Genomic DNA, 15917 nt, shown 5'->3' with positions numbered 1-15917 from the left:
GGAAGAAGTCAAAATCTCACTATTTGCAGATTACATGATCCTATACATTGAAAACCCTGAGAAGTCTCCAACAAAGCTTCTAGAACTTATAAATGAGTTCAGTAAAGTCGCAGGGTATAACATAAATACACAAAAATCAGTAACATTTCTGCACACTGATGATGAGTAATCTGAGGCGGAAATCAAGAAACAAATAACATTTACAACAGTAAATTAAAAAATCAAATACCTAGGAATAAATTTAACCAAAGAGGTAAAAGATTTATACACAGAAAACTATACAAAACTGTTCAAGGAAATCAAAGAAGATCTAAATAAATGGAAGAATATTCCCTGTTCATGGATAGGAAGACTATATATTATTAAGATGTCTATCCTACCAAAACTGATCTACAGATTCAATGCAATCCCAATAAAAATCAACACAGCACTTTTTAATGAACTAGAAAAACTATGAAATTTATTTAGAAAGGAAAGAGGTCCCAAATAGCCAAAGACATATTGAAAAAGAAAAACGAAATTGGAGGAATCACACTGCCAGATTTCAAAACATATGACAAAGCTACAGAAGTGAAAATGGCATGATATTGGCACAAGGATAGACACACTGACCAATGGAACTGAACTGAGAGTTCTGATATAGATCCTAATATATACAGTCATCTGATATTCAACAAAGCCACCAAGCCCACTCAACTGGGAGAGAATGGCCTCTTCAACAAATGGTGTTTAGAGAATTAGATATCCATACACAAAAGAAGGAAAGAGGATTACCATCTCACACCTTACACAAAAATCAACTCAAGATGGATCAAAGACCTAAATGTAAGAGCCAAGACCATAAAGACCTTGGAAAACAATGTAGAGAAGCATCTAGAGGACCTTGTAATAGGAAATGGCTTCATGAACTTCACACCCAAAGCACGAGCAGCAAAAGAACAAATAGATAAATGGGACTTCCTAAAAATTAAAGCCTTTTGTACCTCAAAAGAGTTGGTCATAAAAGTGAAAAGAGAGCCTACACAATGGGAGAAAATATTTGCTAACCATATATCTGATAGGAGGCTTACATCCTGCATATCTATAGAACTCCTATATCTTGAAAATAAAGACAAACAACCCATTTAAAAAATGGGAAAAAGATCTGAACAGACACTTCTCCAAAGAAGAAATACAAATGGCTAAAAAGCACATGAAAAAATGCTCAAAATCACTAGCTACTAGGGAAATGGAAATCAAAACTACAATGAGATACAATCTTACTCCCATAAGACAGGCAGCTATGAAAAAAAGAGAAAACTACAAGTGCTGGAGAGGATGTGGAGGAAAGGGAACACTCATCCACTGCTGGTGGGAATGCAGAAGGATCCAGTCATTCTGGAGGACTGTTAGGCGATTTCTCAAAAAGTTAGCTATAGATTTGCCATATGACCCAGCAATTCCACTGCTGGGTATATACCCAGAAAATCTGAAAATAAGGACACAAACTGATATATGTAAACCAATGTTCACAGCAGCATTATACATTATTACCAAATGCCCATCAATAGAAATAAAATGTGGTATATACAATACAATGGAATACTACTCAGCTATAAGAAGGAATACAGTACAAATGTATGTGATAATATGGATGAATCTTGAGGACCTTATGTTGAGTGAAACAAGCCAGGCATTGAAGGACAAATACTACATGACCTCTCTGACATGAAACAAGCAAACCGAGCTGTCTCAGAGAGCTAAAGGCTGGGAGATAGGTTTAAAGGAATCTGGGGGGGAGAGGAAGGAAGTGAGCCGACGCCTACATGGATGAAGTCTATGATAAGCTGGAGGTAGTTTGTACAGGGAAGGGATAAGATGGGGGCATAGGGACACCTTTGGGTGGGGCTTTGCAGGCTTGAGGGGGGCTAGGGATGGATGGGTCAGATGACCCAAGGAATTGGGGGGAGGGCTGAGGGGAACCGTTGAATATGGGAGAATGTCAGGTATATGGTTGAAACTATACTGTTGAGAAAATTCTTTGGAAAATATAATAAGGAAAGATCATGTGTTTAAGGGGCTTAAGGGGGGGGGACATCTGATACAGGGGCTAGCTTTGAGGGAGTATATGAGTGCTCATTCTATCATAGTGTGTTATATCATTGGGTGGAGACACATAAATGAGTGTGAAGATGTACCCACATCCTGGGGAGACCTGATGTTCCCAAAGAGAGGGAATTGTGTCTCTCGAGAGGATCACTGGCTCCCCATTAGTTAGGGTACTCTAGTATGTCAAGGCCTCAGCATTGTTGCAGTTATCTTTAAATCTGGTTCCCAAGTAGTGAAGATTGAGTGTTATGGTGTGCCCTGAGGGGAGGGGGAGAGAGGTACAGCAAGGATGGAATCAGGGCAACTGGGGAGTAATGGAAGTGCTCCACAAGATTATGCAATGATGGACTTGTCAACTTACATCTGAAGTGTGTAAAAAGTCTATAAACTAAAATGTAAACTATAACATAAAATATAAGGAACCTAAAAATTAAGAAATTTGTACTGTCTAAAATATAAACAATAATGTAAATCAAAATGGAACCATGTTTGATAGCTATGTTTCAAAATTTTGTACATCAGCTGCAGCAAATATAACATGAACATGTGAAGAGATCATTGCTGGGGAAAGGGGAAAAGGGTTTGTTTGATGGTGGATATCTGGGAGTCGCCTATATTGTGTATGTGAATTAAGGTGATCTAAAACTTTTTTGAAGACAAAATTAAAAATTAGAAGAAAAAAAAAAGAAAGGATGTAGACACTGAGGAAGAAATGAAAGTGCCTTGCCACTGTACATATAGGGCAACACCTATTACAGTGATGAAAGGCAAAAACGTTAGAAACAAAGCTTTGTAATATTTTTCATTTTATTAATACACCAATTTATTTTTACTTTATTTTAATATTTCTAAATTACTATGCATTCTATTTCTAAACTTTAAATCCATCACTGTTATTTCAATTTCCTATTAATTGAATTTGGCAAATATTAGGATTCATTGTTGAAGAAGTTTTGGACCACAGAGAGGTTCAACTATGGCATGGGAGGAACTATGGTGTGGGGTGTTACTGGGTGGGGGGAGTTCTCCAGGGCATATATATAGGGAACATAAATATGTTAGGATATATGATGGGTATTTTTATAGTAGTTACAGTTACAAACATCAACTGAGGGAGTGCTAAGTTCCCACCTAGGGGAGCTCTGTCACATTCCCCAATGGAAAAACAATAATCCCCCAAATGCAATGGCAAAGGTAACAAGGAAGGATGGTCCAATAATGAGCCCTTGATACTGATAACTATGCTTAGGCATCTGTGTGCCTGAAATATGAACTAGGCCTAGAGCTGCAGGGTGCCTAAGAATTACCTCCTGAGGGCCTCCATGTTGCTCAAATGTGGCCACTCTCAAAGCCAAACTCAGTATGTAAATGCATTACCTGCCCCACAAGGTGGGACATGACTCCTGGGGATGAGTCTCCCTGGCACCAAAGGATTACTACCAATCACTAACTGGAGAAGCAACTAGACAGAGACCTCAAATAAAAGGATCAACTCAGACCAGCAGAATATCTCAGCCTACATGTTAGATCAAGTGTTAAAAACTGCTCTTTGACCTTGAATAAAAGGGGGAAATGGCAAAGACAAATGAGTTTATATGACTAAGAGTCTTCCAAAAAGAGTTGGGAGGTCATCAGAGGGGTAGTGTTTACACACACCTCAACAGGACCCCAGAAAAAGCCAAAGCAGATACAACCCTAGGTACTGGTTCTCCTGAAGGCTACAGAGATCCACAAGGTATATAGTCATGGCAGATGGATTTGGAGCTCTGAGCCATGTCAGAGGCCCTACACTGGAATTTGTGCTCCTGAGTGTGATGGAGCTGGACTCAGATATGACTTTTCTACACATGCCTCTTCTGTCACTTTTACTGAACCTGTGGTTGGTGCTAGGGATGGTCCATACTGAGGTGACTTGAACCTCTGGACTGCCCATGTGCCAGCGGGGCCCTGAGCCTCAGCAGAGTAGCGACTCCTACTCTCTGGTTCGTTGGCTTTACCCAGGTCAGCTAACAGGGAGGTGAAGATGGTCAACCACCACACCAGGGAATCAAGAGTGTCTACAACTATAAGCAGAGGAATTGCATTCATCATACATGTGGAATCTAAGCCCACTTTTGATCTAGAGGTGGGGAGGACACCACCATCCCAGAGTCCACAGAATGGAGGAATAAACCATGAACTAGAGTGGACTTACTGATATTCTACTATAAAACTATTGTGACGAGTAACAGAAGAAATTTTAGCATCAAGGTGAAGAAAGCAGCCACAGTAGTTGCTGAGGGCAGGGAGAAGGTAGAAGAGATGTGATGTGGAGGTATTTTTGGGATTTTGAGTTGTCCTAAACGATATTGCAGGGTCAGATGCTGGACTTTATATATCCTGCCATAACCCACTGAATGTACTGGGGGAGAGTGTGAACTTCAGGGTAAACTATTATCTGTGTAGTGCAGCAGTGGTGGCCCAAAATGTGTTCACCAAGTGCGATGAGTGTGCCACAATGATAGGGGAGGTTGGGGTGGGAGGAGTGGGGTGGGAGGGTGGGGGTATACAGGAACCTCTTATATTTTTTAATGTAATATTTTTTTGTGTGATGTATACATCTTCAAAAAAACACAATTTACAAAATAGGTGAAGTGAGGGGTGGGGAGTGGATTATTATGGGAACCTCTTATGCTTTTTGTTTTTTTTATGGTTTTTAATGTAACACACCTTGTGATCTATTAACTTTAATTAAAAATATATATATATTTTTTAAAAAAGGATACCAAAATTAGATATAATTAGAGACAATCTAGAAAATAACAAGGAGATCTCATTATTAAAATTTGGGAGGACACAGTATTAAGTTGTAATTAAGAACTAATTTGAAACTTAATTGCTTTGATCATCAAGCAAAAATCAATTAAATGAACCAGAAGTCAGAAAGATGGGGGAATAAAATCAACAGGGAGGTAAAGGGAGAAATTTATATAAAAACAGAAACTAAAAAAAAAATTTTAACAGAAACCGTGAATAAAACCAAGAGCTAGTTTTCAAAATTAAAACTAAGCAAAAAAAAAAAACACAAAAAACAATGCAGAAGTACCAAAAAAAAAAAAAAAAGACAAAACAAAGGAGCACATATTACAAATATCATAAACAAATTTCTGCTAACGAATACAAAAATCTGAACGTGACATTTTAAAATATATATATATCAAGACTGCCTCAATAAGAAATAGTAAAATAGACTAAACTGTCATAAAAACCTTGAAAAAGTTATCCAGCATGTGCCCCCTCCTCTTCTTCCTCCAAAAAGGGCAGCAAAATTAGATAGTTGAAGAGGTGCATTCTTTCCAAACTTCACAGAAACATATAAATGCTATTAAAACTGCTCCAGAACACCGGCAGGGTATGTATGGGGTTGAAAACCTTTTCATTTCAGTCTTCAAAGTTGGATTAACCTGCTTCCTAAACTAGAGAAAGATAGCCCTCCAAAAAGGATACTGGCTTTCTCAATTAATGACCATCAATGTAAAACTTGTTAACAGTGGTTTCTGTGGGTGCTCTCTCTTTCCTTAACTCCCTAGACTTTCTTCTTTAAACTATATTATTCATACTAGAGATTCACTGTTAAATACTCAAGAAAATACAGTCTACACACAGATCAAGAAATTACATTAGACACAAGTATAAATATTTAGGTACAATAATTAAGAGAAATTAATTAGAAACAATTTAAATGTCCAAGAAAGAAAAGCTAGAATAAATGAGTTACAGTACTTCTATATGATGTCCATTAAAATTCTCCTTCAGAGGAATATTTACTAACCAGAAAAAGCATTTACAATACAACTGGTTAAAATACAGAATATGAAATTGTGTGGATTATAAGCTTTATTTTTTTAAGTGAATAAAAAAGAATAGAGATAATGTCTATGTAGAAATTATATACCACATTATTTTAAAAAGTCTAATTTACAGCTAGCATCTTACTAAATGGTGACCTTTAAGAAAAAGCATAAGGCACATCTTTGTGATAATGGAAGACTTCTGTGTCTCAGCTGCTGTGGTAGTTAACAAAAATCTGTAAATGTTATAAAATGAATTACATGCCCACATTATACAAATGCCAGTTTCCTGGTTTTGATACTGTACTACAGGTAGGATGTAACCACTGGAGGAAACATAAAGAGAACATGGGACTCTACCGTGAGTTCACAAATTTTTTAACTTTCTATGAATCTACAATTATTTATTTCAAAATAAAAGGTAAAAGAGATTTCTTCATGTAATTCTCTTCTGGAGGAACTGATAATTTAAAAAGCTCCATTTTAAGCAGCATTTATAATAAATCTTTAATTATATTCATTTTGAATGAACCATTAAACTTAAACAAGCTTGCCTTTAGTTTTTACAAGGGCCTACTCTTTTCACCAACAAATACAAGCTTAGCCTATTTCAAATTTTACATAATAAACTTAAGAATTTTGAAAAAACAAAAGAACATTCAAACATTTTTTAAATGTTGGTAATATATTCTTTTTAATTTGTGTCCTACAGTTAAGATGCCTTCATGCCCCCTCAATTGGGAAAGATAATTATCTTACCATAATTAAACTGGCTGTTGGACTTTTCACAGTTAATGATGTTAAACCTGTAAGCAACTCCTAGCCGCATTCCACTGACTTCAAAGTAAAACCACTGATGATAATGATTGCTATTTATATCTGAGTTCAGAATAAGATCATATTCATTTCTGAAAATAGAAGATAGAGAAATCTGATGAAAATCAGAAAAATATCTGTATACATACAAAATGAGAAAATGTTAAATGACTTACTTTCTAATTTGAATTACTTTGCGCAGATTTCCAGATTCAAATTTGGAGTTAAACTTCAAAATATCTCCTTCTTCTGGAATGGCGCAACTGCACAAAAATTTTAGAGTAACTGAATAAAATACATTGCATTTAAACAGAGAACAAAAAAATAAAAATATGCTAAAGGCTGAAAATATACCACTACTGCCAAATACTCTCATTTGTTTTTTTAAACCAATGAACTTAACACAAACAACACACAGACTCTGGCTAACATTTAAAGACAAAACGTATACGTATATATAAAGTATACACTTATACTGTTCCTGGTTTACAGTGAATCTTAATCACGAATAAGGTCTTTTACTTCACTAGATAAATGTCATTTTTAACATATTTACTGTCATATAGAAAAGATGAGACTTATTTTTAAAAATGCTTATGACCCATTTGAATAGCAATAATTCTAATAAACTATGCAGCTGTCAACAGAAAACATTATTTTACACTTACAGATCTTCATTATCTACTATCTTATTTAATTAGCACCCAAATGGTACAGACATTATCCTCATTTTATATATGTATTACTTCAGAAATATTTACTGAGAGCCTAATAGGTAACAATACACTGTACTAAAGATTTGTAGTATCTTTACTATTAATCAGGTTCCCTGATTAATCACAAATATTCTTCCTTTTCTGGAGCTTATATTCTAAGAGAAAACTAAGATTCCAAGAGGCTACATGATTTTGTTCAAAGTCATTTCCATTATAAATAGCACTGATAAGCCATGCTCAGGGCTTTTGAGTTTCTATTTTTACCACATCTGCCTGAACTATGGAATAGAGAATCCAAAACTTTGAAGTAATTAAGAGATTTATAAAATAGGTAGATGTTCTTTTCCTTTTTTTAAAATATTATGTCAGTTAATTATATTATTTGATATATATTTATATTTTTAAACAGTATTATCTCAATATTATTCTTTTTAAGACTACTTAAGAACATGAATTCAGTCATTAGTTTTGATGTAGTTTTTACTATTATGTTTAAATAAAACCTTTTTTTTAAGGAGGTACCAGGGATTGAACCCACGACCTCATAAATGGGAAGAGGGCAATTAAACACTCAGCTACACCTGCTCCCCAAAACTCTTTTCAAAAGTCTTTTATTTCTTCCAAATAAGATGTGAACTTTCCTAATTAAAATGCTGGGGAGGAGGGAACCTACCAAGGGCTAACTGAATTTCTCACGGAGGAAGGCAAATGACTGTATAAAAGTCACATTTAACATATGTAATTTTCATTTATTTACTTATTACTTAAATCCTAAACTGTGATGACACTGGTAATAATTCTACATTGTAAATGATCACAAACAAATCCCTTTAAAGTCATAGAGGTAACTTAAATAACTGAAGCACCATGTAAGCAGTAGGAAATGACAGGGAGACATAACAAGCATATGCTTCTTCTAAAGAGGATGGTAATTTTTGCCCCAAAGCTATGAAAGTACAATACTAGAGGAAAGCTAGAATTTCATGTGAAATCTCCATTCTCTTAAGTGCAACTAATTTCAGTTTCTTTTAAGACATAGCATCAGTCTGTGACCTCTGCCTTAAACCCATTAAAATTCCATCTAAGGGGAAAAAAAAAAATCTTGTGGTATAGTCAACTTAAGTAAAAAACCATGAAAAGACACTACATTACCATTACATCCCTGCCAGTAGATGAAAATATAGTGAAGACAACTAGGTGGCAGTTAAGCATCATTCTTAACTTTTAAAAATAACTATGAAATTTTACAGTAAAAATAAAAGTAAAGAAAAAAATCAGACTTACTTTGGGTTATCTAAGTCATAAACCACTCGATCAATAATATCACTCTGATGTATTAGCCTCTCAATATCTTGGGCAATTTTTGTCCTGAAATCATAGAAGAGAATTTTGACCAAAATTCACTAATATATAAGCCCACACAGAGCTTTCTCCAAAATTAGCTTTGGATGAAAGAGAAGGGCAAAAAAATTTTTAAATAAAAACAATCATTCCTCTAAGTATATATTCTAAGTACAAAAACATTATCAATTCATACCAAGTAACACAAAAATCAATTTACTTATCACAATCTGAGTTCTAGAAAATAACTATGTAGAATACATCCACAAATCAAATAGTTAAAAAAAAAACCAAAACTTGACTGTCTACTATACTTTTCCACATAGAAATGGTACAGACTCACCTTCTAGCCCAGGGGTTTTAACACTCTTGTTCCACGGACTTCTTTCCCAGTCAGGTGAAAACCACGGACCCCTTAAAAGTCCACACTATACTGTGTGTTATTTAATAAATATATCACACCCATACAACCAAAATATCACATCTGCACGAGAATAATGTTTTTTTAAAAATTTCAACTCAAGCTCATAGACCCCTTGTTAAGAACCCCTGCTCTAGCCCTTAGGCAGCTTGTATGTTCTATAGAATCCCCCTTCTCATCTGTGGAAGGGGAGGAAATGTGGAGTGGATGGAAACACCTGTGTCAGGAAGCAGAGTGTAGTCCCTGCATCCCCAGGATTCTCCAGGCCCAATTTCCCCACCCTAGTCTAACAAAATCGATACCAGCTGATAAATTCCTGAAATCCCTGTCACCATCCTGGAAGTCCAAGTCACATATAGAACCTTTAGACTTCCCCATCAATATTTAAGCCAAGATAGATAAAAATCACCACGCACGTAGTACCAAACTGTTAAGTAGAATACAACAGAGAGGGATCATAAAGCCAGACAACTGGAATGCCAGGGAACACTGGCCACAAAAGACAGCACTGGTGGAAAGGCTACTGTAGTGTTAATACATAGCTACTTCCCACAAACCAATATATTCTTAAAGAGGAAGCTGATTATAGAACTGATTTATTTCTGATAAAGACAGGTAATGCAACTGGCAAAACTGAAGGGAGAAATAGATGTCTCTACAATAACAGTTGGAGACTTCAATACACCACTTTCAGCACTGGATAGAACTTATGGACAAAGGATAAATAAGGAAACAGATAATATGATACATGAACTAGATCTAACAGAAATTTAGAGAGCATTAACCCCAAAAGACCCGATATACAATCTTTTCAAGTGCTCATGGATCCTTCTCCAGGTTAGACCATATGTTGGGTCCTAAGACAGGTCTTTAAAAGACTGAACTCATTCAAAACACTTTCTCTGATCATAACACAGTGAAGCTGGACATCAATAACAGACAGAAAAAGAGAAAATTCACAAATACATGGAGATTAAACAACACACTCTTAAATAATTAGTGGGTCAAATAAGACATTGCAAGAGAATTTGGTAGTACTGTATATTGTATATATGAATTACTGTGATCTAGGGCTCTTGTGAAGAGAAGTTCAATAATTAGGAAAAAAGAAAAGAAAAAGATAGGATGTATAATTTTTCCAAATCAATATGTATTCTATATCTAACCTTTAAACCCACTGCTATATTCCATTTTACTAGTAAGGGATCCTGACATTATATTGGGCTTCACTTCTCAGGAAGTTTTGGATCACAGAGTGGTTCAACAATGGCAGCGGAGGAATACTGGTATAGGATGTTATTGACAGGTGATATATGATTGACGGGGAGTTATACAGGGCATATGTCCAGGGTGCATGGTAATGTTTGGATATACTCATAGGGGCAACAATTAAAAACTACAGCTGGGGGGGTACTGGGTTCCTGGCCAGGGGTGCTCTGTCGTGGTCCCTAGGGGAGCAGCGGCAGTCCCCCAGGTGCAACGGTAAGGACCAGGAAGGAATGAGGGTCCAACAGTGAGCCCCTGATACTAATGACTATGCTTGTGAGCCTATATGCCTGAAATAAGAACAAGGCCTAGAGCAGCACTGTGCCTAGGAGTTTCCTCCTGACGGCCTTCATGTTACTCAAATGTGGCCAGTCTCGAAGCCAAACTCAGCATGTAAATGCAATGCCATCCCCCCAGCATGAGACATGACACTCGGGGATGAGCCTCCCTGGCACCGAGGGATCACTACAAAGTACCAGCTGATGATGCAACTAGAAAAAGACCTTGAATTAAAGGTTCAACGTGGACCAGCAGAATATCCCTGTCTACATATAATAACAGGAGTTAAAAATGCTGTTTGACCTAAATTAAGTGGGAAATGGAAAAGAGAAATGAGTTTATATGGCTATGAGTCTCTAAAAAAGAGTCTGGAGGTTGTCAGAAGGATTGCCCTTATGCACACCTGAGCAGAGTCTCAGAGACAGATAAAGTAGATACAACCCCAGGTATTAGTTCTTTTGAGGGCTAAAGAGACCCACAGGTTCTATGGTCATGGCAGATGGGGTTCACTGCCATGGCAGATGGCCCTTCTTTGGAGCTGGTGTCTCTGCGTGATGGAGCTGGAAAACAGATGGGATCTCTTTTCACAAGGCTTTCATGCTACTTTACTGGAATTGCAGTTGGTGCTGGGGTTTAAGATATATCTAGGGTATTTGAATCTCTGGACTGACAATATGATAGCCAGGCCCTGAGCCTCAAAAGACTTCAACTCCTACACTCTGATTTATTGGACTTACCCCACTCAGCTAACACAGAGTTGAACAATGTTAACCACCACACCTTGGTGCCTAGAGTGCCTACAACTGAAAGCAGGAGGATTGCATCCACTATCCATGTGGAATCTAAGCCTCCTCTTGACATAGATGTGCAATGGACACAACCAATCCAAGGTCCACAGAGAAAATGTGGCATTGGTGTGGGAAAAGTGGCCACGGTGGCTGATGGGTGCGGGGAATGGGAGGAAGAGATGAGAGAGATGTGGAGGCGTTTTCGGGACTTGGAGTTGTCCTGGGTGGTGCTTCAGGGACAATTACCAGACATTGTACATTCTCCCAGGGCCCACTGGATGGAACGTGGGAGAGTATGGGCTATGATGTGGACCACTGACCATGAGGTGCAGCGATGCCCAGAGATATACTTACCAAATGCAATGGATATGTCATGATGATGGGAAAGAGTGTTGCTGGGGGGGGAGTGGTGGGGTGGGGGTGGTGGGGTTGAATGGGAGCTCATATTTTTTGAATGTAATATTTTTACAAAATGAATTAAAAAAATTTTTTTAAAAAAAAGAGAATTTGGTAAATATCTCAAAAAGAAGGTAAACAAGAACACAACATATCAAAACCTACGGGGGGAGTAGATGGCTCAAGCAACTGAGTGCCCATCTCCCTCACGGGAGGTCCCAGGTTCAGTTCCTGGTGCCTCCTGAAAAAAACAAAAACAAATGAAAAACAAATGAAAAAACCAACTCAGGGGAGCCCAGGTGGCTCAGTGGCTGAGTGCCAGCTTCCCACATATCAGGTGCCCAGTTCAATCCCCAACCCTGCGTACCAACAAGAAAAAAAAAACAAAAACTAAGGGACATAGCAAAGGCAGTCCTAAGAGGGAAATTTATAGCCAGCAATGCTTACAATAAAAAGAAAGACCTAAAATCAAAGACGTAACTGCACACCTAGAGGAACTAGAAAAAGAAGAGCAAACCAATCCAAATCCAAGCTGAAGGAAAGAAATAATAAAGATCAGAGTAGAAATAAATGAAATTGAGAACAAAAAATCATGAGAGAATCAACAAAATCAAAAGCTGGTTCTTTTGAGAAGATCAACAAAATCAACAAGCCTAAGCTAGACTGACAAAGAAAAAAAGAGAGTAGATTCTCTTTATGTATATAAACTGTATGCCAAATAACTAGAAGGCAAATAACTGTACGCCAAAAAACTAGACAACCCAGATGAAATGGAGGAATTCCGAGAAACACACAAACAACATACACCAACCCTGGAAGAAATAGGAGACCTCAACAAACCAATCGTAAGTGAAGAGATTGAAAGAGACATCAAAAACCTCCCAAAGAACCTCATATATATTTTTTTAATGTAATTAAAAAATAATAATAAATAAATATTTAAAAAAAAAAAAAAAAAGAAGAACATGCAGCAAATGGACACAGAGAGCAGACAGCAAGCAAGCCGCAAGTTGAGGGGGGGGGAGGGGAATAAATAAATAAATAATAATAAAATAAATCTTAAAAAAAAAAAAAAAAAAAAAAAAAAAACCTCCCAAAGAGGAAAAGCCCAGGACCAGATGGCTTTACAAGTGAATCCTACCAATCACTCAGATGATATAATACCAATCTTGCTCAAGTTCTTACAAAAAAAATTGAAAAGCAAGGAACGCTACCAAACTCATTCTATGAAGACAACATAACCCTAATAGCAAACCAGATAAAGATACTATGAAAAAAGAAAATTACAGACCAATATCTCAAATGGATATAGATGCAAAAATCCTCAAATACTTGTAAACCAAATCCAAAAAAGCACATCAAGAGAATTATACACCATGATCAAGTGGGTTTTATCTCAGGTATGCAAGAGTTTTTCAACACAAGAAAATCAATTAGTGTAAAAAACCACACTCATATTGAAGAAGAAAAACCACATGATCTTCTAGATTGATGCAGAAAAGGCATTTGACAAAATGACAGTGTCCTTTCTTGACAAAAACATTCCAAAAGACATGAATAGAAGGAAGCTTTCTCAACAGGGTAACTGCATATATGAAAAACCTATAGCTAGCACTGTACTCAACAGTGAAAGACTGAAAGCTTTCCCACTGAGATCAGGAACAAGACAAGTTTGCCGAATGTCACCACTATTAGTCAATATTGTGCTAGAAGTTCTAGCTAAAGCAATTAGGCTAGATAAAAAAATTTAAAGGCACCCCACTAGGAAAGGAAGAAGTAAAACTTTCACTATTCATTGATAATATGATCCTGTATCTAGAAAACCCTGAAAATTCAACAGAAAAGCTACTAAAAGAGTTCAGCAAAGTAGTAGAATACAAGTTAAATATGCAAAAATCAGTATAGCCTTTCTATACACTACTGATGAGCAATTTGAGAAGGAAGTCCTAAAAAAATTACATTTTATAATAGCAAACAAAAGAATCAAATATTTAGGAATCAACTTAACTAAGCACATAAAAGACCTGTAACTCAGAAAACTACAAAACATGGCTAATAAAAACCAAAGAAGACTTAAATAAAAGAAGGGCAGTCTGTGTTCATAGACTGGAAGACTAAATATCATTAAGATGTCAACTAGGGAAGCAGACTTGGCTCAATGGATAGGGTATCCGCCTACCACATGGGAGGTTCACGGTTCAAACCCAGAACCTCCTTGGCCCATGCGGAGCTGGCCCACGCACAGTGCTGATGCACGCAGGAGTGCCATGCCACGAAGGGGTGTCCCCTGCATAGGGGAGCCCCACTCGCAAGGAGTGCACCCCGTAAGGAGAGCCACCCAGCACGAAACAAAGTCCAGCCTGCCCAGGAATGGCACCTCCACACGGAGAGCTGACGCAGCAAGATGACACAACAAAAAAGAGACATGGTTTCCCAGAGCTGCTGGATAATGCAAGCAGAAGCAGAAAAACACACAGTGAATGGACACAGAGAGCAGACAAGGAGGGGAAGGGAAGAAAAATAAAATAAATGTCTAAAAAAAAAAAAAAGTAAATTATGTATAACTGTAGCTAATGGATTAAGCATTTTAGAATTGGACTTCCCTAACTTTTAATATCTTTTTGTGTGCTGAACTGTCACATCTTTTAATATTTTTCTGATAATTTTTAATTCTTTACTCAGAATAGGTTCTTGGCTTATTCTCAATTTAAGGCTGTACTGTGATGTTGTTATATATATATGTTATAAATATATTTTAAGTATTTAGAATTTAATATTTAGTCAGGAAGAAGTATCATTGTTCAGGAGACTAGTTTCAGATCTGCCCTAAAAAGGGGGGACTTGCAGTATGTAGTGTATTTTTTAGATTTTTATTGTAACTATTTTGGCAAGCTTCCTTACTCTTTTCTCTCAATAAATCAAGAAATAAAATGTGTTTATTTGTGTGGCATGGCACTCCTTGCACACGGCAGCACTATGTGTGGGCCAGCTAACCACAAGGGTCAGGAGGCCGTGGGGATCGAACCCTGGACCCTCCATATGGTAGACGGACACTTCCCAGTTAAGCATAATTTACTTTTCATTCTTATTCTACAAAATAATTCATTACTGACAAAGTAACCAATAAAGGAAAAAATCCAATAACAAAGGATCATGCTATAAAGTTTTGGTTTAGGGTCAGTGTCCTAACTTTAAAATGCCAATTTTTTTCTAAAGAGACTTTTAAAAACTATCAATTATAGCAAGGAATATACAAATTGTTGCAGTTTGATATTACTGATGAATTCCAAAAAGAAATATTATGTTTGTAAACAGGTCTGTTCCCCTTGACTGTATTAAATTCAGAGGTTTCACATTTTTACTTTATTAAATCAAGATTAGGGCTTTTATTTAACCATGTCATTAGGGTAACTCGGTTTGAGTTCCCATCTACAGCTAGCCTACAGCTGTGGGCAGTATAAACCAATGGTCAGTCAAAGACAGGGAAATAAATACATGGTAAAGAAGAACACAGAGTTTAGTTTTGGACACTGGAGCCACGGAGAGAGCCAAGCCAGCTGTCTGATAGTTTGCAGCTGAGAAGACCAGAGCCCTGAACAGCTGAGAAAGCCTGGAAAAAAACAAGTCCATGGCAATAGACTTTGGTGAGGGAAGTAACATGTTTCCTGGCCTTGTGACTGCAAACTTCTACTCCAAATAAATACTCTTCATAAAAGCCAACAGATTTCTGGTAGTCTGCATTAGCACACCTTTGGCTGACTAATACACAAATTCAGAATTTACATTAGTAGATTCAATAATAAAAGAGATGGCATTTACATATACTCAAACATACCACACACAAAAATTTAAAGTGTTCAAGTTTGGGTGAATGACTAAATACATCTATTTGTCAGAATAACTTATTTAACAAGATTGATATATACCACAAATATGCAAAATTAATATTTACAAAAGTTTGCTTTATATATTTTTT

The 15917-nt window shown here is 36.8% G+C and overlaps 1 protein-coding gene across 6 annotated transcripts in view; it reads right to left on the bottom strand.

Moving 5' to 3' along the window:
- AGTPBP1 (ATP/GTP binding carboxypeptidase 1) overlaps positions 1–15917 on the bottom strand; it is a 255124-nt gene that overhangs the window by 74858 nt on the left and 164349 nt on the right. For all 6 annotated transcript variants that reach the window (XM_071216649.1, XM_071216650.1, XM_058301576.2 and 3 more), the window contains 3 exons: positions 8735–8818; positions 6911–6997; positions 6678–6826 (listed from right to left, as the gene is read on the bottom strand). In XM_071216649.1, the coding sequence (XP_071072750.1) occupies positions 6678–6826; positions 6911–6997; positions 8735–8818 (320 nt within the window). The remainder of the gene's footprint in view (positions 1–6677; positions 6827–6910; positions 6998–8734; positions 8819–15917) is intronic.

Source organism: Dasypus novemcinctus, chromosome 8, assembly GCF_030445035.2.
Source record: "Dasypus novemcinctus isolate mDasNov1 chromosome 8, mDasNov1.1.hap2, whole genome shotgun sequence".
Classification (NCBI taxonomy): Eukaryota; Metazoa; Chordata; class Mammalia; order Cingulata; family Dasypodidae; genus Dasypus; species Dasypus novemcinctus.
Note: the sequence above shows the minus strand (reverse complement) of the source record. Positions and strands in the feature narration are given on the sequence as shown.